This window comes from Populus alba, chromosome 1, assembly GCF_005239225.2.
Source record: "Populus alba chromosome 1, ASM523922v2, whole genome shotgun sequence".
NCBI classification, from domain to species: domain Eukaryota; kingdom Viridiplantae; phylum Streptophyta; class Magnoliopsida; order Malpighiales; family Salicaceae; genus Populus; species Populus alba.
Window position 1 is genome coordinate 6,848,223 of NC_133284.1, and position 24,660 is coordinate 6,872,882.

Consider the following 24,660-nt stretch of genomic DNA (forward strand, 5'->3'; position numbering starts at 1 on the left):
ATAATGATAAAAATAATAGAGATCAAATCTTAAAAAAAAAATGAAAGATGAAGAAATTAAAATAATAATAATTAACATTTTATAAATTATTTCAAATAAAATAAATAACAATCAAAAGAATGAGGATCAAATTTAATATTTTAAAATTTCAATAAAAAAATGATAAGGAAAAAGCAAATAACAATTATAAAAATAAAGATCAAAATTAATATAAAAATTAAATTTTAAGAGATGAAATTGAAAAATAAATATTCAAAACAAAATATATATAACAATCAAAAGTTTGAGGATCAAATTTGATATAATCAGCAAATAATATGACATTTTTAAATTTTTCACAACTTTCAGAAAGTGTTTTTCGTCCAAATTTTTCAGGAAAATATTTTTCTTGGAAACTAAACTAAATTTTTCTTTGATTGTAAAGTATTTTTCGTTGACCAACTTTTATAATGACAAAAAACACATGAAAATTTTAAAAGTGATTTTTCAAAAATAATTTTTTAAGAAACAAAAATAGCCTTAGGTTATATATAGGTTTCTTCTTCTTCTTCTTCTTTTTTTAAAAATAAATTACAAATCACATGTCAAAATAATAAATAAATAAATAATTAGGAACAGCAAACCCCCGAAGACTTTTCCACTCGGTGATTGAACAGGTTTGTTATATATATATAGTATTAGCCGACATCATGAAGTTAGCTAGGCTTCTTCTTTTTTTGAAAAAAGAAAAATCAAATTACAAATCACATATCACATGCCAAAATAATAAATAAACAAAACAAATTGTTGAATCACCGAGTAATCAGGGAAAAGTGATCTTCGGGGGTTTGCTTCCAAGTTCCGAATTATTTGTTAGGTATTTGTCTGTATTCACCAAATTAACCAACCAACAAATAAGAACTGAAAATCCACAAGTACATCTGTAATGAAATAGTTCCAAAGGTATCGTATACTTTTCTGTCATAAACCTCCACAGTTCCACACCGACACCGTACCCTGTGAAATTACATCTTATCTGCTCAATTAATTCATCGTATTAAATTTGTAATAAATAAATTTGACAAGGGATTGATAAGATTAGCAGTGGAAACTTAAATCTCAAACAGACATGATTTGTAGTTCTAACCACATGGAGCCATCAGCAGAAATTTATAGCCACTGTTCATCGTCGTCGAGATTAAGTGCTCCACCGAACAGAGTAACTTTAGACCCACAAAATGATGTGATCGAGGAGGATGGATGAAAGCTTTTAATTCTCATTATTGCAATTATGGGTTGGTTTAGTACTCCGTGACTCGTCTTATTATAGAAAACTCACCTAACCCTGTGTTTCTCCCTCCCTCCCTCCCTCCCTCCCTGTGCTGTAACCTAGCCCAAACAGACTCAACGCAAAGCATAAATTGTCCAAATTCCTGCTCCACATGCTCTCATGTGCGTTGTCCCACACTATACCATGTATTTAATGATGCCATCTATTTCTATAAAGGAAAAACAAGGCTATGAACAGTGTGGGAATGCTTTTTGGAGGTGCTCCTGCTGTTCTCCAATAAGAACCTTTTCAACCTTATTTCCCTATAAAAATAACTTACGAGACAAATGGATAGCTAGCTAGATTAATAGATAAATAAACAAATATATATATAGGTGTAGCTTTGCCGTATTATCTTAATTAGACGGGGAGGTTCTTCTCTAACCGAAGCAAGGGACAAGGCAACAAAAGAAATATATTTTTCAACTTTTGACTTTGAAATCCTTCCTTTGGTAAGTGAAGCCATAACCATTCATTGGCATGGTAAATGAGATATTGACCCTCATGAGGCCTCATGTGACGATCATGCAACGACGACGTCCTGGACGGTGAGTGGCCTCTTCCACAGGTCCCACGCCATGTCGCTTTCATTCCCAATATCATAATTTTCGTTTATGGAATATCATATGCTCCACAGTATTATGATTAGAGACCAGGACTTGCAGGTTTATGCGTCCAAGAACATCTCAGTACTTAGCAGAGTGAATTCCTGTGTTAACTACCTTGGTGCTTGCTCGGAAGAGGATGACGACTGTGTAATATATTTCTTGAAGCAAAAGGAGAGAGAGAGAGAGAAAGGGGGTGGGAAATTAATCTGATCAATCATCTAGAGATATAAAAATGCAACCAAATTAATAATTAAAGGTGATGAGTGACAAAGCTACAGGACACGAAGTCTCTCTCAAAAATAGCTGGAGAAATGGGCTTGTGTAGAGCTAGCTAGCAGAAGCTGGCATTGTTCGTAAATGAAGCATGAAGAGAGCAGCGATTGCATGCTAGAGAATATTACAGTTGGTGTGTGGTTCCATTACCCTACCTTTCAGGGTATGGCCATAAAAACAGCCGTTGTCTCGCAATATTATTCCATTTCATCCATCACCTTAATTATTTTGTGTGTGAATTTTGTACGTCATTCACAAACACGTGAAGTGATGGGACCCACCAACCGAACCAAATTTATTAGCATTTCATATTTCTTTTTCTTATGAAATGCTTGCTGAGAATACAGGTAAGATAAAATAATCATAGGATCTTTATTTTGAATCTCAAATATATCTAACCTAGTTGTTTAATCAAAATTAAATATTATTATTATTTTTAGTTGAAGCATGCACAAACCAGTCCAAACATCTATATTAATAAAAAATTAATAATAATTATCTTTGGTAATTCGCGCACGCTATCTATTTTTTTATTTATAGGATATTTTAGGTCAGTTTATACGAATCAATTTAAATTTATATATATATATATATATATTAAATAAGATTGGTAAAATAAAAATTAATGCATGCATATTAATGGATAAAAAGAGCCAAACTAAATACTTTTATAATATGATGAATAATGATTATTTTTTCATGGATTAGTTGAGAGAGGGGACATTTGAAAGGGACCACTATATTGTCACCCACATGTCCATTTCGACTTGTCAAAAAAGATTATAAAGGGAAAAGAGCAAAACAGCCTGTGGCTTTCATTGGAAACCATAGCACATGTTCACTTTAGTATTTTCAATCGAAAACACAACGAAAGCATAAGGCCTCGACGAGGTATAAACCAAAAGGTGCGGAGGCTGGCACCATGAAAATCAAGCACATTGCTTTACCTCCCAAAGGTGGCTGGTGGGACATCGTACCGACACCGAATCACCCTTAATTTATGTGAAAAATAACTTGGCACGCAAATTTATATAAATACATACATATATATAGAAGAATTCAAGGAATGGAGCACCTCCCATATTATTTCATACACCACCTGTATCTATACTCGTAAAAGAAAAAGAAAAAGAAAACAATATGATACACAAAAGAACCCCCCCAATGAATATTTCTGATCTACCCAGCCTTCAGTAAAATAATAATAAAAAGAAAGGATAAAAAGTTACTACCGAGCAACTACATGGTATCGAAAGAAAATCCACCATCCAGTCATTGCCGAGTATTTTTTAGCCTGGGTCCAATCATTTGGTTCTCAAATTTCTTCACAGACCAAGCAAGATCTCGCATTGTTGTGTCAAGGACATAAGGATTGTTTTCAAAGTTGATTTCTGTGACATTGAGCAGGTTTCGGCACGGCTCCCGCCTCTGTGCTACGGTTCCATGATAATGGAAATATCTGATCACGCCCTCAGTTTTGTGTGTTGTTTTACCGGCAACGTTCTGGGACATGTGCACTCCGGTTGCGAAGACATTGCGTGGTTGGATTGCGTATTTTCGGTCTCTCCTTATGCCTCTCTTCACATCTTTGTACACAAGCTTCTCAAATCCCCACTTTCTGTGAATCCAAGCACAATCACAAGCCATGTTATGAAGGGAACAAGATGCGAGTCAATGCAACACGCTCTTATTATATATAGAAACAGTCTCGATATTAAAATTTTCTATTTCACATCCACATCAACAGTGCAATCTCACTATTTTATACAGACATCAATTTATTTTTGATACAAATTAAAACATCAGCATAATTCATCATTCACGACTATCTAATTGATTTTTATTGATTTTCCAAGTTCATTTCGCCACAATAATCCATTTTTCATTGCCACAATGAACTCTATTTTGATCTTTGTGGCTTTCCTATCTTGAAGAAGCGAACATCTGCAATTGAACCTTGCTTTTGATTCTTCAAGAATAAAAAGAACACAGCATTGATAATAAAATGAATTGACAAGGTTCCTAATCATAGTTATTAGTTACTACTAAGAGACAATCACTTTAGAACAAAACTCGAACCCACCCCACTTCCACCTGCCCTGATAAAGAGACGAGAGAAAAATCAAGGTATGGTCACCAGGTGAATAATTCCAAACACTTTACTCAATCTTTTGTTTAATTGTTCAACATTAGTCCTCAAATGTTCCAATCCAGCATCCCAAATGTGCAAAGTATCATACAAAACTACAAAAACCGAATGATGCTCCAAGTTTGCCAATATCCCAAAGACTCGATCAACCAATAATCTATATTCTATACCCATCTTGTTAGGCCTAGAAGCTAATTTTCTCCGTGTGGAAACTTTACCAAGCAAAATTCAATTATTGTGGAAGCAGGACCACTATGCGAACCGACACATCCATTTTCACAGACACAAAAAACAAAAAGAATTCCAATATAGCACAAATAGCGGAACAGAGAAAAAAGAGAGACCCATTCTTAAGGGTTCTAACAGCTTGAAATTAATCATGCTAGGAAAGATAAAACAAAGTTAAAATAAGAGACAAATTAAAAAAAAGAGGAAAAAAAGAAGAGTGAGTAAGCATAATTATACCTGTAATATCTACCATAATCAGCAGAGAGGCAGAGCTTGTTATTCATAGGCATTTGCTCAATTGTGAACTGAGTATAATCCGAGAGCGAATCCAAGACAGACTTGATAGTTTTCTTTTGTGGCACATGAATATACTCATCAACATCAAAAAAGAACATCCATTTAGTCATAAACTTGTACCTATGCAAACAATCGTTGACAACCATAAACTGATTATGGTAATACCCATCAAACCTCTCTTGTTCTCTTATATCTTGCAATGTAACATATCCCAATTCCATCCATGGCTTCAAAACCTCTAAGACCTCCTCATGAACACCACCGGCATCATGTATAACAAAATGAGATCTTTTCCCAAAGAATCTCACATGATAAGCAATCCATTCCCTCACTCTTTGTGGACTTAGCCCACCATATAAAGATGACCCACAATACAAATAATCATATTTAGGCTTTGAACTAAAAAGGGTCGTGTTTATATCTCCTGGAGATTCATTTAAAACCTCAAATCTATCAGTAATGTTAAAATCTCTATCACCACCGCCTGATGTTGAGGCTTCCAGGAACAACTTCCCACCTGAATTTTCACTATTGACTGCCTCTGAAAAGGTACAGTTCACTACAACAACAGTGTAGACATGACCATAACCCCAATCAGGGAGCATCTTGTAAGAAACAGTGGAGAAAGTAGAGTTGGATGCAGAGGACGATTGGGGGACCCATTCACATTGGTAAGTGGGTTTTGAGTAAACATGGAGAGGTTTTGAAGCAAGGCCAATGATAGCAAAGGTGTTGAGTCCACCTCTGTAAGCACCCATGGTGATGAAATTATAAGCAGCTGAACCATAAGGGTTAAAGACTCGCTTGATAACACCATTGTCAGCCACTTGATCTTTTCGAATGGAGGGCGGGGATGGGCTTGGAGGCATGGTTGGGGTACTGGTTGGGGTACTGTTGAGGGAAGCGAAGGAGGTGTTGGAGGTGGAAATCCTAGAGATGCAAAAACGGAGATCAGAAGCAGAGATAGTAAAACGTGAAGGGAGAATCTGGAAAAGAGTAGCAACACTGCAAATAACTAAAAGAGCTGTTAAAAGGAGTTTAAGCTCGGCAGCACATGAGTTCATTACAACACAAGACACAAACAAATTCCTCTTGTTATTCTCTCCTCCACCTCTCTCTTTCTCTGATCTCTCTTTACCCATATCGGATGGATTTCGTAAGCTTCTGTATATTCTTTCTCAGATAGAGAGGGAGAAGATGGGGAAGATGAAGAGGCAGAGGAAGAAGCTCTCTCTCTCTCTCTCTCTCTGTATTTCTTGCTTGTATCTTTAATAGAGGGTGTGTATAGGACGTGCCTGTTTGCGTCCGTTCTTATATCACTTTTTAAGTTTTTTTGGGGCTGTCAAAGCAAAATTAGAAATTGCTTGGCTCTTCATTTCTAGAGGGTGTTTGGGAGTGTGGTAGCTGTTACTTTTCAAATAGCTTTTCGTGCTGAAAAGCATGCCAATAATGTTTTTTTATTTTTTAAAAATTATTTTTGATATTAGCACATCAAAACGATGCAGAAAGTACAAACCGAACTTAATTTTAGCAAAAAAAAAAAAAAGTTTGAATTTTTTCGAAAAGCAGGTCACACCTCAATCCCAAACGGACTCTTAGAAATGGTTGGGTAGAGTGTATATTAGTAATATATCCTTTTTAGGTAATTAAATCATCTGTTCTTCAAATTATAGTGGATTTCTCGATTATCTGAGCTTAAACTTCTCTGTAGTGATTCGGTTTATACTGGAAAAAAAATATTTAAAAAGAAAAATACCATTGCCAATGATCTTGCGAAAGGCAATTTTGTCTGTTTGTTCTTGTATTTTTTTAAAAATAATTTTTTAAATGATGTATTAATATTAAAAATAAATCTTAAAAAACTAAAAAAATATTATTTCAAGATATTTTAAAAGTAAATGTTCGGAGAGGAAAGCTTTGTGTTAATTCAAAAGTATTATTAGATTTAACAGAATAGAAAGCAATTGAAGCAACTTTACAGCATCATTACAAAACAGAGTGAATAATAATATCTAAGTAATACACAGCAACGCTGATTTTTGCGTAGAAATTTGTATCTGGACATGTCTATAATCATTTGCGGTGAGGCTCTGGTGCTTTGAGTTCCTTCCCTTTTTTATCTTACAGGTACTATTTTTGTTTTTTCATTTTTTTGAGTTTTCAAGTTTTCTTCCTTGTGGGTCCTTCATGTTTCCTATTTTTTTGTTTTTTCCTATATGTTTAATATGCTTCTCTCTTCTCTTGGTTTTTCAAAATTAATTCCCATTCTCTGATTTCTCCAAAATTATTTTATCGTGTTTCGAGGACATTTTTAGAGAATAGCCATAGATATTTCCCAGTGTGATACTGAGTTCGGCTATTGGTGCAAATGGATGGATTTAGGCTAAGTTTTTTTCATTAATTTTTTTTTGTTTACGGTGAAATAAATACATCAAGATATTTAGTAATAAATTAATTGTATTTTATATTTTGTGGCTCATTAAAGAATTGAGTTTGAAATATAATTTTTATATTGCAGTTTTTACATGTTTTTTTTAACTGGATTTTGTAAAAATTCTTAAAGGTGTTTGGAAGCATGGCATTCCAAAACACGTTAAAATAATATATTTTTTTATTTTTTAAAAATTATTTTTGATATCATCGTATTGAAATGATCTAAAAAATAAAAAAATATATTTATTTTAAAACAAAATAATTTTATTTTAATTTGTTTCAAAACCACTTTCGAAACGCAATCAAACACTGAAACCATGTTTGTTTTTTGCGTTTCAAAAAGCATTTTTGAAAAAAAATAAAATTTTTTATTATTTTCTTTGCTTCAAATTAATTTTGTGTGTGTGTGTTTTTAGATCATTTTAATGCGCTGGTATGAAAAATAATTTTTTAAAAAATAAAAAAAAATTATTTTAATGTATTTTCAAGTAAAATGTATTTTGAAAGCAACTGCAAACACAACTACTAAATATTTTATACATATTTTTTTCTACATACGAACTTCAACTATAATTTTTATCAAATACATGTCTAAGAGGCTGTTTGTTTACATGACTGCGGTTGCAGCTGCATTTCATGCATTTAAAATGCAGCTCTTGCATGTTTGGTAAAGAAAAAAACAGGATTTATTGTTCATGGGCCCCGCCTTTTACTGTGTTTACAACGCAGGGTCAATCAAAGCAGCTTGGGCTGCTTTTGTTGCAACTGTGTAACAACACAGTAAACAATGGCATGCCTTGCAGAAACAGAGGAAGGAAGTTAACCAACTCTTCCCCTTCCTCTTCTCCTTCTTCTTGTGTATCATGTCTCCACTGTTCACGTTGAATAATAATGGAACACAGCTCCCTCGCCACCACTTAGGGCCGCCACCTCTTCCCCTTCCCCTTCTTTTTCTGCACTTCTCGATGTCTCCACTATTCAGCTACGTGAAGAGTGGAGAGCAGCTTCCTTGTTAAAGGGCCGGATCGGGTTCGACCCAACCTAAACCTAAATGCATTGAACTGGATCTGTCACAAACATAAATGTATTGAACCGGGTGTGACCTGGTAAAATAAAATGAAAATTGAAAAAATTTCTTAGATATTGTGTTTTATTTGAAAAACTAATGTTTAACATGATTTAATGGCACTACATAATTACATTTGAAGAAGATCGTATGATGACGTAGCATTTACAGAATTTGATCGCAATTCCAATTTTATTCCAAATGATATTTTACATGGTGTTGCACGCTCAAGAAACCATGGAAACTGTAGTCCTTGTTGAATAGATTTCATACGTGATGAAATTGAACATAGTTTAATACAACAATAAAAAATACTTTATATAAAGTATTGTTTATTTCATGATGTAATAGCAGTTGTTAGATTGCTAATATTTCAATTAAAAACCATCAATATTAATATATATATTTTTTAATTATTTTATAATCTCAATTTAAAGAGTATAATTTAATTAAACACATTAAACTGTTTTTTGTTCAACCTCAATTTCAACCACAATTCTAACTAAACATATATTTTTTCAAACCAACCTCAACTAAAAATAATCTTTATAAAATATTTTTTTTCAAATCACAACCACAACACTTACTACAATACCAAACACATTATTTAACCAACCACAGCTAATCATATTTTTTAAAACTATAATCATAAAAAATGACCTTAAAAACAAACACTCTTAGACTATACAAGAATAAGAATGATTCTCCTTCTAGTTTTACTAAAGAAATACGGCAGTAAAAACTAGTAATATCTCTAGCATTATTTTTTGTTTCTTAAGAAATATAGCAGTAAAGAAATATAGCCCTTTATTTGTTTATCATAAAATGCTAAGACTGTTCGTCGTTTCATCCTCTTTCTCTCTTCCTATTTTATTTCTGGGAATCACATTTCAGATGCTTTTGCATTCCACATTCAAAACACTTCCCAAGTCAATTTATTGTCCACGCCGGTTGCGCTTATTTTTCCTCCCTCCTGGCAATTTTTTTTTCTAAAGCATCGTTGATTTATTGTTATATAAAAAATTATTTTAAAAAATTATCTCGGATCACAATCTTATATTACCAACGAAACAATAAAAGCATTTTTTTTTATGTTTTACAAATATTTTTGAAAAAAATTTTTAATTTTTAATTTATTTGAATTTTTTTAATGTTTATAGATTATTTTGATGTATTAATAACAAAAATAAAATTTAATATATTTTTAAAAAGAAAATATTTTAAAAATAATTGCTCTGAAAATACTACATAGCTTCTAACAAGATAAACAAAAGAAGGGAAGCTACAACCCAGGCAGGAATATTATGATGAAGGGAGCATGGAGGAGTCAAATAAGAATCAGAATAATTAACATAATAAAGCAAACAAAAGTATAAGGGAAGAAATATAGACAGATGGAGGATTATCTGAATCGGTGCTCTGCTCCGTCAACGACGCCTGTCCTTCCTCATGGGGGTGTCCTCCGAAACAAAGGCCACCGCCTTAGGCAGGGACCACAAGATTCATCATAACTCATTTTTCCACGTGGACCGATACAGCCCTCACGCTCAAACAGTGATCTAGTTTACACAGCTGACGACCAGTCGGGAGGATACGGGACCCTCTTATAATTCCTGTATTTGCGGGAATATCTCATAACAACTATTATGAAGGATTGCACAGAAGGGCAAGCTGCGCCTCGCGCAAAGAGTTCTGGACACGTGTCTTGTATTCGTTGAGTTGGACCCACTTCACTTCAATCAATAAAGTGATATCTTTGAGACTGGTTGACACGTATATCATTTCTATTTACTTTTCCGGAATAAGTTTTTATTTATTTTTATTGTGCGAGCAGGGTCGTACACGTGTTCGTATTGTTTTCCAAGGTGATTCTCCATTTATCTCCTCCCTCTTTTGAACTTATCATCAGTAATAGCATTAAGATAAAAAAAATATTAAAATTTAAGATTTAATTGTGACAAAAATATATTAGACAGTCAGAAAGGAAGGGACCTTTTCCCAAGAACGGAAAAAAAGAGAGAGAGAGAAAATGCAAAGGGAGGGACCCTTTGCCGGCATTGCTTGATATTTTCTCGGTGGGTTGACGCTGAAATGCTGCCGCTGCTTGATTGAGGACCATCCGGTGTTGCTTGCTTGCGTTCTCAACTGCTGCTTGTATTTCCCAGAAGGAGGCGGCGTTTTCATTATTTCTAATTTATTCTTTGAGATTCTCTTGGTCGTGGGATTTCTTGTGAATGTGAATGTGAATGTGATCAATATAATGTAGAAAATTGATTGTGATATAATAACGAGAACGCGTAATGCGAGATCCCTGGGCCTTCAAATTTCAAACCTGCGGTGCGGTGTGAACTGAGAAGTTTCGCTTGGATGGCACTAATTAAAAAAAAAAAGAGGTTAATTTTTTCTTCTGATAATTATCATTGTTATTTTGAGAATAGTTTGTTTTTTTTTTTTTTATTATGGGATTCAAATCGGCTGTGAGATTTTCGAGATCTCAAACACTATCCTGAACTCATTTTCATTAAGAGAATATTTGGAAGCACGGATTAATTCATATTTTTAAAATAATTATTTTATTTTTAAAAAATTAATATTTTTTTTATATTTTATGTTATTTTAATATACTGATCTTAAAAATAATTTTTTAAAAATAAAAAAATATCATTTTGATGCATTTCGATATAAAAAATATTTTGAAAAAACAACCGCAATCACACTCTCAAACATGTTCTAAAATATATCCAGTAGTTTAATGATGTGCGATTAAAAACGCATTATAATTTAATTATAATTTTAAAAAATATTTGTTTAATTAGAACACATTATAATTTTTTATAGATTTTATTAAAAAAAAATCTTGAATTTTTTATTAAGAAACTATAATTTATATTTTTTTAAAATCTATTTTTTCAAACTATGAGGTTATTTAATTGGTAAAATTTTCTTCTACTCATTACTACTTTTGTAGTTTTGAAAATGGTGTTTTGTTTTTAATCATGAGATTTGAATTAGGGGTGAAATTCTCATATTGCAAACGCTGTCCTACATGATTAACGGGATGTTAAAAAATATGATTGTAATTATTTTTTAAAATGTTTTTAACTCTAAAATGAATTAAAATATATTTTTTTAATATTTTAAAAAATTACTTTTAACTTTAGAACATTAAAATAATCTATAAATAAAAAAAATCATAAAACATTAAAACACGAAACGCGGTAATTAAATAACTTAGGTGTGGCCGACAACACCGTTAACCTGGGATATTAATAACACGGCCTAGGAAGCTACCTTATCATTAAGTTTGCTATTATTATTAACACGTTAAATTATTTAAATAATGCAGGTGTATCTTTGCATCGGGGTTGCTTGATTAATTAAAAGACGAGCACTGCACCTCGGAGAATATCCAAGTGAGGTTGAGAGTTTCTATATATTTCCACAATAATGTAAATCCCACCGGTTATATTATATGTTATATTAAAAAAAAAAACTAAAATAGATGGTGAATTCACTGTTCCCCATCGCTTTACCTTGGAAAAAAAGTAAGAACCTTTTTTACGCGGAGGTTGAGAGCATGATTGTCTTCTTAAAAGGAGTATTTTGATATTTTTAAATTGATTAAGGGCATGACAGGTATTTATTTTTAAATTACATAATAAATTATTATAAATAACTTTAAAATTATTATATTGTTTGGTGTCATTGAGGGATATATTTGTATTTTTACTTGTAAAATGCATAGTAAAATAACCAATTTAACCTTATAAACAAAAAAAACATTTCAAAAAATAATTACAATCATATTTTTTAACATCCCGTTAATCATGTAGGACAGCGTTTGCAATCTGAGAATTTCACACCTGATCCAAAACCCATGATTAAAAACCAAACACCATTTTCAAAACTACAAAAGTAGTAATAAGTAGAAGAAAATTATACCAATTAAATAACCTCATAGTTTGAAAAAATATATTAAAAAAAAAACTATAAATTATAGTTTCTTAATAAAAAATTCAAGAAAGAATTTTTAATAAAATCTATAAAAAAATGTAATGTGTTCTAATTAAACAAATATTTTTAAAATTATAATTAAATTATAATGCGTTTTTAATCGCACATCATTAATGCAGATGCTGGTAAAATTGTATTTTTCTTTGCTAAAATTTTTAGTTTTGTGTTTTTATTACACTTGATTTTATCTTTCAAAATTGAATTGATTTGAAATTGAGCTTTTTGGTTAACCTCATTTTAGAATTTCTTGGATTCCAGTTTGGAAAGTTAACGCTACTTAAGGATATTTGCTAGGAGTTTCCTTTTTTTTTATCATTATTTTAAGCTAATATTTTTTTCCAGATTTTATCAGTTTATTAGAGATTATGCTCAGTGTTTTTTGTTTATATGTTTTCTACATTTTTTTTTTTGTTGGGTTACCTGGGGTCGCTTTATGTTTTTTCCTTTGATGGATTTATTTTTGCAAAATAATTTATTTTCTTAACCAAATATAATTGATTGATTGATTAAATATGGACATATCCTCTCATCATTATGTTTTATTCAATTTACTTTTACAGGGTATTGCTTTAGCGAACCATGTAGTTTCTTTCAATGTTATCTTGCATCCTTTTTGCAATGAAGCTTGAACCAACATAGCAAGTTCTTGGGGTTGTGAGTGAGTCTACAATTAAGTGGTGGTGGGTCTCTAGCAATATTTTCTTTCTTTTTCTTACATGTATGATATTGATAGCTTATTTTTTTGTTTATTATTTTCATGTGTATTTTTTTATGATTCGTTTTCTGTTGTTGCCTTTGATTTAAATCATAATATTAATTTTTACAATCTTATTGGATATGTTAATGATCCAGGTATCAAGTTCTTCTTGCTTCTTCCAAAACATTATTGGTCCACGACATAGCGTGAGAAATTCACATAAGCTTGGTAGTTTTTTTTTTTAAAAAAAAAACTCATATTTTTTTAATTTCATACCCTTCAACATTTATTTGTTTCTTAAATTCCATCTTCATTCTTTAATTGAACCCAAGATTAGTTGGAACCCATTGTTATCGTCTCCAGTACTCGAGTTATCTATTTTGCGGGTTAACATGGGTTTAACATAATGTGTTGCTACCTTTTCATTTCACTCTTTGGATATTTTTTATAATTTAATCCTTTGATATTAATAGCAACAATAATTGTTTTTTTTTTAATATAAAAAAACTATATCACCATTTGAAGAAGATAATTAGATTGCTCGTAATCCATCAGGTCGAAGAAGCCACACTAATATTTTTATTTTAAATTTATTAACATATATGATGATCATTTAATTTTATCTTATACATTTATCAAGATTTTCACTCTCATTTCAAATATTTTATTGCACTCATAAAAAATAGCAACGTTAAGATTTTTTTAATGAAATGGTTGGATTTTGACGTGGCCCGCAATGAAGTGGGGGCCGGACCTTGTATATTTATAAATGAGTATGTTAAAAAAAATAGGCTTTAAAGTTTAAACTAATCCCACATCACTACCAGGCTTGGAACCAAGCCTAGATAGCCAGGCTGTAAAAAACTAGTAGACAACGGGTCATTTTCATCGCAAAAAGACATGAAAACTCTCATCTCAACATTATAAACACAAAATTAATATTACAAATTGCTTTTAAACAATCAACACCCAAATTTAGTTTTAAATTTATTAATTCATGCGCCTCTCAAATTCGATGATAAAACCGTCTAAATTAGTTGTCTACAAGCTTTTTAGGAATGGCGAGAACATTTATTTGATGGTGATTTTATCCGATAATTTGGCTAGGTTCCATCATGTTAATGCTCTCTCTCTCTCTCTCTTATTTATATTTCTCATTTTTTTTTTATGATTTTGCTTTTAGATTTTTTAGTTTACAAATATAATAGTGGGAATTAAGTAAATTCAAATCAGTGGTTCAAGTTTTAATAAAATGATAAAGATATAAAATTGATTAAAAATAATCTCTAAAACAGAGACAAAAATCCATTTTTAATGTTGTAATCACAATCTTTCATGTTTCGGTCTCTTTTATCATAGAATAACAACCAAAAAATACCTAAAAGATAGAGCTGATGATACATATTTTTTCGAACAATGCAAACACCAATATACTACGTGATAAAAAGAATGTTCGGATTCAATTGCCATCTTCTGTTATCAACACTAAGTCTGTCTTTTTTTTTTTTTTTTTTACATTATCAAAGGTGGATTATCTCTATTAGAATTAAAAATATATATTTTTTCTTAAATTTTCGTTCTATAGACTTTAGATCTTAACATGATGGTCAAGGAGAGATCTCCATCTCAACCATCAAGCGTACCTTTTTCGATTTCACACTCAAAGCGCATATATATATATATATATATATATATCAAGCATGTTGTATGCAACTTTTTGTCATGGATGCTGTGGTGGCATGGTGGGTAACTGCGAGTGGAAATTGAGATGGCCCGTAAAGTTGCAATCCATGAAATATAAATATGCAGGCCTGAATACATTGGATCATGACAATGTAGTCTAGTTGTAACTGAAGGCTTTTGTTTGGAATTTCTGTCGTTGTCAGAAATTCAGTTCGGACACGAAACAAAACAAAGTCTAGGACCCAAGGCTACGAAGCATTGCAGCAGGCCAGTTCGTTGGGGTCACTTGCCCTCATCTCTAGAGACTTGAAAAAGCACCAAGCCCTTACTTGCACGAGCCTGTGTTCCAAGAAACAATCTCTCCAGAGACGACCATTGGACTCAACTGGGTGGTTTCATTTGAAGTCGAATGATGATATACAAGAAGGTTTTACGAGCACTTATGCCCATGTTCAGATGTTCTTGTGAAGCATTCATGGCTGCAGTCAGGTAAAATGAATTTAATCAAACAACATGTTTGCTTAAAACTCATGGTCCCTTGTGGGAAACGAAATTTACTTAAACTAATCATATTGATGTCCCTTAAATGAACACGTGCATCCACTTTCTCATGCTTTGATTCCACCAAAAATCAAGAGGGGAAGATGAAGATAAATGAAGGGGAATCGTATACAGTAGTTGCAGGCACAACAATGCATATTTTCTTGGGGGAGGGTCAGCGTACAGCTAGCTAGAGGCCCCTCAACCCGAGCTAGTGCCTTGGATTCCCCTCCGATATATACCCACTTTACAGGAGGTTAAAGCCACAACTTTAAAGCCATCAATCATCATACATATATCTCTGCAGTGATTGCTGCACAAAAGTATAGGAAAGAATGGTACGCAGCTATGAAGCTGAGAGAACGTGGAGGAGGAAGAGGATATGCTTAACTTAGGAGGCTTGTTGTTGTTTTAGAATAAACAAAGAAGAAACAGTGTTGCTGCAGTAAAAATAAAGTAGAAAATGAGAATAATATATTTGAAGGTGAAAAACTGAATACAATTTACGTCTGAAGCATTACAATTTAAAGCTTGATAAATAACCACCCGCTAACATCATGGTTCTAAGATTACGCCATGATCACAATCATGGATAAAAGAAATGGCTGAAAGCTAAGTAAAGGTACACGTTTGAATTATTCAAACCACTAAACAATACATATGACTCCAACAATAGCAGTTTAAAGCACGTTTTCTAACACTCCTCCTTGCTTTGGTAACTGCAAACTCCAAGTTTTGCCCTCAGAAATTCAAACTTGCTAATTGGTAGAGGCTTGGTGAAAATGTCTGCAGCCTGATCTTCTGTTTTGCAATAGACAAGAACAATAGCTCCATCCTTTTGTACTTCCCTTAAGAAGAACAACTTAATGTTGAAATGCTTAGTTTTGCCATGAAATACAGGATTATGTGATGTATCAATAGCAGCTTGGTTGTCAACAAGAATCTCAGTGCTTTCCTTATGCTCCAAGTTAAGATCAATTAAAATTTTCCTCAACCATAAAGCTTGATTAACAGCAGCTGTTGCAGCAACAAACTCTGCTTCAGCAGTGGAATGAGCTATGGTTTCTTGTTTTTTCGAGCACCATTAAAAAAACAGCAGAACCAAGTGTGAAACAATAGCCTGAAGTGCTCCTTAAATCATCAATGGAACCTCCCCAATCACTGTTTGAGAAACCAACCAGCTTGAACTCTTTGCTCCTCGTGAATTTAATGCCAAAATTATATGTGCCTTTGACATATCTAATCACCCTCTTTGCAGCCTTGAGATGCAGTTCACTTGCACAATGCATAAACCGAGACAAGATACTTACATCATTCAAAATGTCAGGCCTAGTTGCTGTGAGATACATTAAGCAACCAATCAGACTTTTGAAATGTGCTTGATCAATCTTGTCTGTTCCATCTTCTTTACAGAGCTTTTCCTTTTGGTTCATAGGAGTGCTCATTGCCTTGCATTCTTCAAGTTGAAATTTCTTTAGAATCTCCTTGGCGTATTTCTTCTGACAGATAAAGACTTCATGTTCATCCTGCATAATTTCCATTCCAAGAAAGAAAGTCATCAAACCGAGATCTGTCATCTCAAAAACCTCCATCATTTCTTGCTTAAACTTCTCCACTAAACTTGTGTTGTTTCCTGTCACAAGCAGATCATCAACATATAGTGAGATAATCAAAATGTTAGCTCCATTATGCGTGACATACAGTGTTGATTCAGAGAAGCTTTTAGCAAATCCCAAATTCTGCAGATGTTCATCAATTCTACTGTACCAAGCTCTTGGAGCTTGCTTCAATCCGTAGAGAGCCTTTTTAAGAAGACAAACTTTGTCTTCTTCTCCTTCTTTTATGTAGCCTTCTGGTTGCTCTACATAAATCTCCTCTTGTAACAAACCATTCAAGAACGCTGACTTGACATCTAGCTGGTACACCTTTCAATTTTCTTGAGCTGCAACAACAAGTAAAAGCCTGATAGTGTCAAGCCTGGCTACTGGTGCGAAGGTATCTAAGTAATCCACCACAAATATTTGAGCATATCCTTTGACCACGAGCCTAGCCTTATGCTTATTGATTGAGCCATCAGCATTAAGCTTGGTTCTATACACCCACTTGACTCCAATTACCTTTATGTTTTAAGGTCGATCAACCAACTCCCATGTTTTGTTCCTTTCAATCATGAACAATTCCTCCTTCATTGCAGCAATCCAATTTTAATCCATCTTGGCTTCTTCAAAATCTGCAGGTTCACACATAGCAATGTTGCATCTTTGATAAAAATCAGAAAGTAGTCTTGTGCCTCTGATGGGAGTGCTATCTGTCATGACATTCTGCCAGTCATCTATGTTTTGTTCTTCTATGTCAGAACCAAAAAAGTTTATCTTTAGCTCTTTTGAGGTTGAATTCATCTTCTTTGCATCATCCCAGTTCCACTCTTCGTCCTCCATAAAGTGCACATCCCTGTTTATAACAATTTTTCTAGTTTGTGGCTGGAAAACTTTATAAGCTTTTGCAACCAAGCTGTAGCCTATGAAGATGCCTGGAAGTGCTCTTTCATCTAATTTATCTCTTTTGATATGTGGAACAAAAGTGAAGCACAAAAATCCAAAAATTCTAAGGAAGTTCAAAGATGGTTTATAACCATACCATTCCTCAAATGGTGTTTGATCCTTCACAGCTCTGGTTAGAAGTTGATTTTGCAGAACAACAGCAGTGTTTACTGCTTCAGCCCAGAACTTCTTTGGTAGATTCTTCTCATGCAACATACATCTTGTCATCTCCAAGATGAATTTGTTTTGTCTCTCACTGACTCCATTTTGTTGTGGAGTGTATGGAGCAGTTAATTGATGTTGAATGCCTGCCTCCTCACAAAAGCTGTTGAATGAATTAGAGGTGTACTCCTTGCCATTGTCTGATCTGAGAATTTGAATTTTACAGCCACTCTCATTTTCAACTCTAGCTTTAAAGTTCCTGAAAACTTGAGCCACCTCTGACTTGTGCTTTAAAAAGAAAATCCAACACATACGGGAGAAATCATCAATGAAAACAACATAATAGAGATTGCCATTTAGAGAAGGTGTTCTTTGTGGGCCTGCAATGTCAGTATGAATCAATTGCAGCTTCTTTATTGCTCTTCATGTTACTTTGGGAAATGGTTTCCTGCTTTGCTTTCCAGACTGACATGCTTTGCAATTTGGAATGTGATCATTAAGTGCTGGAAGATCATTTGCCATCATCTTAGATTTCATCTACAACAGCCCCTTATGATGATAATGCTCGAACCTCTTGTGCCAAATATCTGTGATATTTTCTTTGATTGGGAAAGCAATTTTCTCCTCCTCCAATGGATTTAGAGCAAAACTTTTTCCCTTCATTTTCACTTTAAAAATATCATGGCCATCTGCATCTTTAATCAAGCAACTTTTGTCTTCGAACACAACTTTATAACCTTTTTCAATTAGTTATCCAACACTAAACAAGTTTTGATCAATTTCAGGAACATACAACACATCAGAAATGAACTTTGTACCTGAACAAGTTGAAATTGCAACTGTTCCCTTTCCTTCCACAGTTATGTACTCGCCATTTCCAATTCAAACTTTTAACGTGTTTGAGCTCCTTAGTTCTCTGAATAGATCCTTGTCATGTGTCATGTGGTTAGTACAACCACTGTCAATAAGCCAACTCTCACTTGATTCAATGCCAGAGAAACATGTAGCCACAAATAGTTGATCTTCTTCCTCCTGATCAGTAATTTGTGCCTCTTCACCATGTTGTTGAATTTTGCTCTTACAGATAACAGCTTCATGCCCCATCTGGTTGTATTTGTTGCACTTGGCGTCTGGTCTTCTCCAACATTTAAAATATGGATGAGATTTTCTATTACAATGCTGGCATGGAGGATAAGATCCCTTCTTGTTTCAAGTATTGCTCCTGTTGTTGTTGGCCTTAAAATCTCCATTTGAACTTTGCTGGCTTTTCTCCTTATATTTTTTGTAGTATCTGTTCTCTTTATGCTTGACAAATAAGGCTTCCTCAACATCTTCTTCCTGCCTCATAGTCCTTCTTTGCTCCTGTGCTTGTAATGCATTCAACATCTCTGACAGAGTGATTTTGGACATATCCTTAGTGTTTTTTAAAGAAGTAATTGTTGCCTCAAATTTTTCAGGAATTGTTACAAGAATTTTCTGGACAATCCTTGATTCTGGTAGAGACTAGCCAAGTAATCTGACTCGACTAGCAATGTTAAGCAACCTGTCAGAATACTCTTTGATGGATTCAGTCTTTTTCATCCTCTGCAGCTCAAAATCACGTACCAAGTTCAACACTTGCATCCCTCGGATCCTTTCATCTCCTTCGTATTCAGTCTTGAGATAATCCCATATCTCCTTTGCTGTCTTCAGAGACATGATACGAGTAAAGATGGTGGATGAGACTGCAACAAACAAACAGGCTTTGGCCTTTGATTTCTTTGTTTTCTTCTCTTTATGCGCTTTGATCTGTGCCATAGTGGGATTGTTAGGAAGTGTAGGGATTTCATAGTCTTCTTCCACTGCTTCCCATAGATCCAAAGCATCCAAATATGTCTCCATGAGTACTGCCCAAATCTGGTAGTTGTCTCCATCAAACACTGGTGGAACAACTGATGAGAAACTAGCTTCGGCTTCCATGACGTATCAAACTCACATAGATCCCTTTAAGAAGAAAGCTCTGATACCAATTGTTGTTGTTTTAGAATAAACAAAGAAGAAACAATGTTGCTGCAGTAAAAATAAAGTAGAAAATGAGAATAATATATTTGAAGGTGAAAAACTGAATACAATTTACGTATGAAGCATTACAATTTAAAGCTTGATAAATAACCACCCACTAACATCATGGTCCTAAGATTACGCCATGATCACAATCATGGATAAAAGAAATAACTTAAAGCTAAGTAAAGGTACAAGTTTGAATTATTCAAACCACTAAACAATACATATGACTCCAACAATAGCAGTTCAAATCACGTTTTCTAACAAGGCTGAATTTTGGAAAACAAGGGGACCAAATGAGCTGCTTATGGAGACCCATGATATTAATTTTAACACATTTTGCTCAGGCAAAAGTCGTCGGAGATCAGCTAGCAAAAAAGCACTCAAACAGTACATTAATTCATAATATTACAAGAACTTGGTATCCCTCACAAGTTAGGATTGAAAAAAATGACCATTACAAATGTATCTGGGCTACTCTGTTTAGGAGATGAGGTGCAATGGCAACAAGTCACTATATACTTGTCTTGGAAGGATCAAATTCTCGTGTCTGTCTCCTGAGAATATAGTCTTTATCCTCAAGAAAGCTGAAGACACAACAAACAATCCTTATCCAATCCACGAAGGGAGAAAAGTAGAGAATATTTAGGAGGTCCGGCCAAAAAGCCCCGCACTGATTATCCTCCGAGGGCCAGTTTAAAGGAAGAATAGAGTTGAGGAGGTGTGGTGGTCACTAAATTAAAAGCCATTGGGAGCTGAAACCATACATCTGCCATTGCCTGCCCACCCGCACATGCTTTCTCTACCCATATGCCCCCACTCCCAAGACTCCTTTAATTTCATTTCATCATCTCATTCTATCTTAGCCCCATCACTGAAAACTCCCAAAAAGCCTGTCTACACAGAAGTATTTGACATTAAAGAGCATCATTAATTTATGTCTGTAGTTAGGTAATCAAGCCACTAAACTATATTTGTTTCTTTATGGTCACACTATATGCCATGTAATATGTTGATCGTCTCCCTTCTCTCTGTTTTTTCCCTCTCCCCCTTGTATGCTGCCACTTGTAAATCAACTTCATCTACGGAGGTGGGGCTAGAGCGCTGGGATGTTGAGATGCCAAGGCTATGTATTGAAGGTGCCTTGGACAGGTGATCAAGTGGTCATTACGGAGTCCGCCTGCTTGCATGAATGAATGGATGACAGTTGGACCAACAAATCTAAACCCTCTCTTCACCATGTCTTTGCTTATGGTTTCTGATTTTGAGGTCTTCACAGGGATCTTTTGGCATGATTTGTATTGGGTGAAGATAGGTTTGTGATTAACATATCCCCACAAGTACTTGTCAAATGACCCAAATTCCCTTTTAACCTGTAAAATTAAATTAAAACTAATCAGGGTAATTTACACAGTAAAGTCTCTCAATCATGTCTATTGACTTTGTAACAAAGCAAGTATTTATACATCCATACATGGTTTCCAACGCAAATGCAAACTGTGGTTGGTGTTATTAGGTCCACCTGTTCAATTTTTAAATGATTCTTAATACTGTTACTTAACTATTAAATCAATCCCAACCTAAGATCTTTTCTAGAAGAACCTTAATTATGCATATTTCTTATCGAATGAGAGGTGAAGTGAGATGTTTGATTCCATCAGTATAGTAAAAAGTTCAGAGGCTGAAATGACTGTTAAGAAATAATGAACAAGTGACGAAAGCTATGTTGCATCACCTCCAGAATCTTATTAGAGTTGTCTACCACTCCTCGAACTTGGCTTGTGTCGATGCCATACTCAGCACTGATTGATGCTATTTTCTTTTCAGTGAATTTGGCAACAACTTCTGCATCAAACCCTGAAAAGGCCTCCCTGCAGTAGACATCAATGTCCAAAAAGAAAGAAAAAAAACCACTTAATCACAATTTCCCTGCCAATTAATTCAACGCAACCAATTCTATTTTTTTCCCTCGTTGAAAACACACACCTGAATGCCTCTCTTTTCTTCAAGACTGAAGTCCAATCTGATCCAACTTGTGCACCAGTCAGAACTAGCAATTCAAACAGCAACCTGCATAAAAAGATCAGTCCTTTAGTTTCATGATTCATGAGTGCCATCATATACATTGTGTATGAGTGAAGAGAACTTACTTATCATCATGGACAGGAACGCCCCATTCTTCATCATGGTAAGCAACATAGATAGGATCTGGTGAAACATAAGTATAGACTGAACACTTTAGTTACTTTTTTTTTTGTGCCCTTTAATTGCATAGAAAGGTTAACTCAATCAAATGGAATGTAAGTGATTCGTTTGATACCTGAATTAGGAGTGATAAAACTACATCTCTTTTCCTCTCGAGAGATGGTATTTGTAGCCGGAGAATCTGCAGGAACAACTTTCCCTTGATACTTAGCAGACTTTGTTCTCCCATAATGAGCAATTCGCATTTTTCTTTGTTCTTGCATAACAGCAACATGTTCCCTCCTAGCAGCCGCTATGCTGCCTGGAGACTCAACTAACAAAGAGGAGTGTTTCATAGAAAAAGGGTCGACAGAATGTGGAACTCCTACAGTGCTAGATTTCGTCGACTTCTTTACCAAACTAGCTGTCACTTTTGTTGTGCTACGTGCTGTCCAAACCCTTTCAGCACTAGTATTTAACCCGTCAGGATCATTTCCTCTCTTAACTGCTGGAGGTAAAGGTGATTTTAATTTGGGAGAGATAGGGGGGGACAGTCCTGAAGGCTGCTTAGTTTTAGTACCTGCGGCATCACCAGCTGGTTGCATTAATGGTACAGGTTGTACTGCAGCTGGTTCCTGAGCAGGAGACTTTGCAGCTGAGTTCTTTTTAAGTGAATTGCGTCTTTCCAAGCTAGGAACTTGATTGGATTTTGGCTGAAGGACCGGGCGGCCATTAATCTTGGCAATAGGAGTAGCAATATTATTAGCACTTCGGTGCAGCCTAGAGTTAAAGGAACACATAGTGAATATGTGCTTTGTATGGACAAAAACAGAGGAGAGTGAATGATTTGGGTGCAAGAAATTATTGAGTGAGATGAGAGATGGACAATGGAGATCGAAGGCGAAGGACTTAAGGAGGGTTTGGGAAGGATGTGGGGTTTATAAACTGGAAAGTGGGGACAGAGCAGAGGGAGTGGTAACATGGGTGGGTTGGGGTCTGCCATACATTTTGTGAGGGGTATTGCTTTTGGGGTAATATGCGAGCACAAAGATGACAATGACTCCAGGTCTGGATTAGAGTTGTTAACATTTCTCTCAAGAAAAAATAAAAGTGTGGGGATGGTGGTAGTGCCAACGCCAGCCTTCACATGGACCCTCTATTTGAGATTTTTTTTTTTAAAACATTATTATAGTTAATTATAAAAAACAGAAATACAACATGGTCAAACTCCTATCTTCTACCTCAATCGGTAAACCGATTGGATGCAGTTGTATTAACCAGTTAACTATTTTAAACAAAAGTTATCATTTTATGAAGTTTTTCCTTTAAATATGTTTTATGAGTTAAAATGTTTATTTTTGTTTAACTTGTTGACTAAAAAATAGATTTTAATTAAAATCTCAAAAAGTTATAATTCATATGGTATGCGTGATTCTAAGTAATCAAGTATGAGTATGCTATAACTACATCAAGATCTGCTCGAAACAAATTATATGAATGGCTTAGTAGATGTATTTATAGATCAATAGGATATGTTTAGGCACAAGAGGAGGTCCAGGCACAACATATCAGGATGATAACTCAAAAGAATTATAACAACTTATTTTTTTTTTATTCGACTGTTTGATGACACTCAAGTTTTTATAAGAATTTCTAGAGGTTGTTTTTCGGCTTATAGTAGCCACTGCTTCGCTACGCGGACTGTCGAATCTTTATATATAAAATTTTTTACCAAGGCTTCCTGTTTTAATAATTTTGAGATTTTTCTTGTTATTTTTGAAACCAGTCAACCGATTGAGCTATAAAATATAAATGACATAGTTTCACCATTTAACTATGTCCCATTTCTAAAGTGTGACATGGTCAAACTATACTATTTTGTCAAATTTTATCTATATCAATTCTCTATTTTTTTTATTTACCGTGCTAATTTCCCAATTTATTCCTTAAATAGCCTCTTTTTTTTTGTGCCCACGATCTCTTCCCTAATCCCAAGTTGGAGTAAGGATAAATGAGAGAATCATTGCTCTCTTGAGCTTGCTGGAATTCTCAAGTACAAGGATATTTGGTTTTGGTATGATATTAGCTCAAGTTTAGTTGTTTAACTAATCAAATTAAAGTGGCTAAAATCTTCTGGGACCGTGTTTTATGGTTATGGCAGATCTTCTTGTCATCTTTGTGTAGAACAGCTAGTCTTATTTTAATCTTTTTAAGACGGTGAGTATTCATGTCAAATGGTCCCAAATCCCAATTGCGAGGCAAATGGACCATCTTCATTGAACTTGAAGACTTATTATTATTTTCTTGAACAATTTGAACTTCAAGACTTTGGATCATAAACCCTTGAGTGTTTTAATTAATAAATGATTGAATTTATTTAATACTATTTAGCAGGGAGTCAACTTGCTCTGTGTGTGTGTGTGTGTATATATAT

General features: G+C 34.1%; 2 protein-coding genes across 2 annotated transcripts; both read right to left on the reverse strand.

Moving 5' to 3' along the window:
• Positions 1-3,216: 3,216 nt before the first annotated feature.
• LOC118042379 (galactan beta-1,4-galactosyltransferase GALS3) lies at positions 3,217-6,179 on the reverse strand. The gene is made up of 2 exons (XM_035050032.2): positions 4,805-6,179; positions 3,217-3,808 (listed from the first exon to the last, which is right to left on the reverse strand). The coding sequence occupies exons 1-2, from the start codon at positions 6,004-6,006 to the stop codon at positions 3,463-3,465; spliced, it is 1,548 nt and encodes a 515-aa protein (XP_034905923.1). The 5' UTR covers positions 6,007-6,179; the 3' UTR covers positions 3,217-3,462.
• Positions 6,180-20,229: 14,050 nt separating this feature from the next.
• On the reverse strand, positions 20,230-23,160 carry LOC118042389 (uncharacterized). Its single transcript, XM_035050041.2, has 5 exons — positions 22,363-23,160; positions 22,193-22,250; positions 22,029-22,112; positions 21,778-21,913; positions 20,230-21,415 (listed from the first exon to the last, which is right to left on the reverse strand). The coding sequence occupies exons 1-5, from the start codon at positions 23,024-23,026 to the stop codon at positions 21,125-21,127; spliced, it is 1,233 nt and encodes a 410-aa protein (XP_034905932.1). The 5' UTR covers positions 23,027-23,160; the 3' UTR covers positions 20,230-21,124.
• Positions 23,161-24,660: the final 1,500 nt, after the last annotated feature.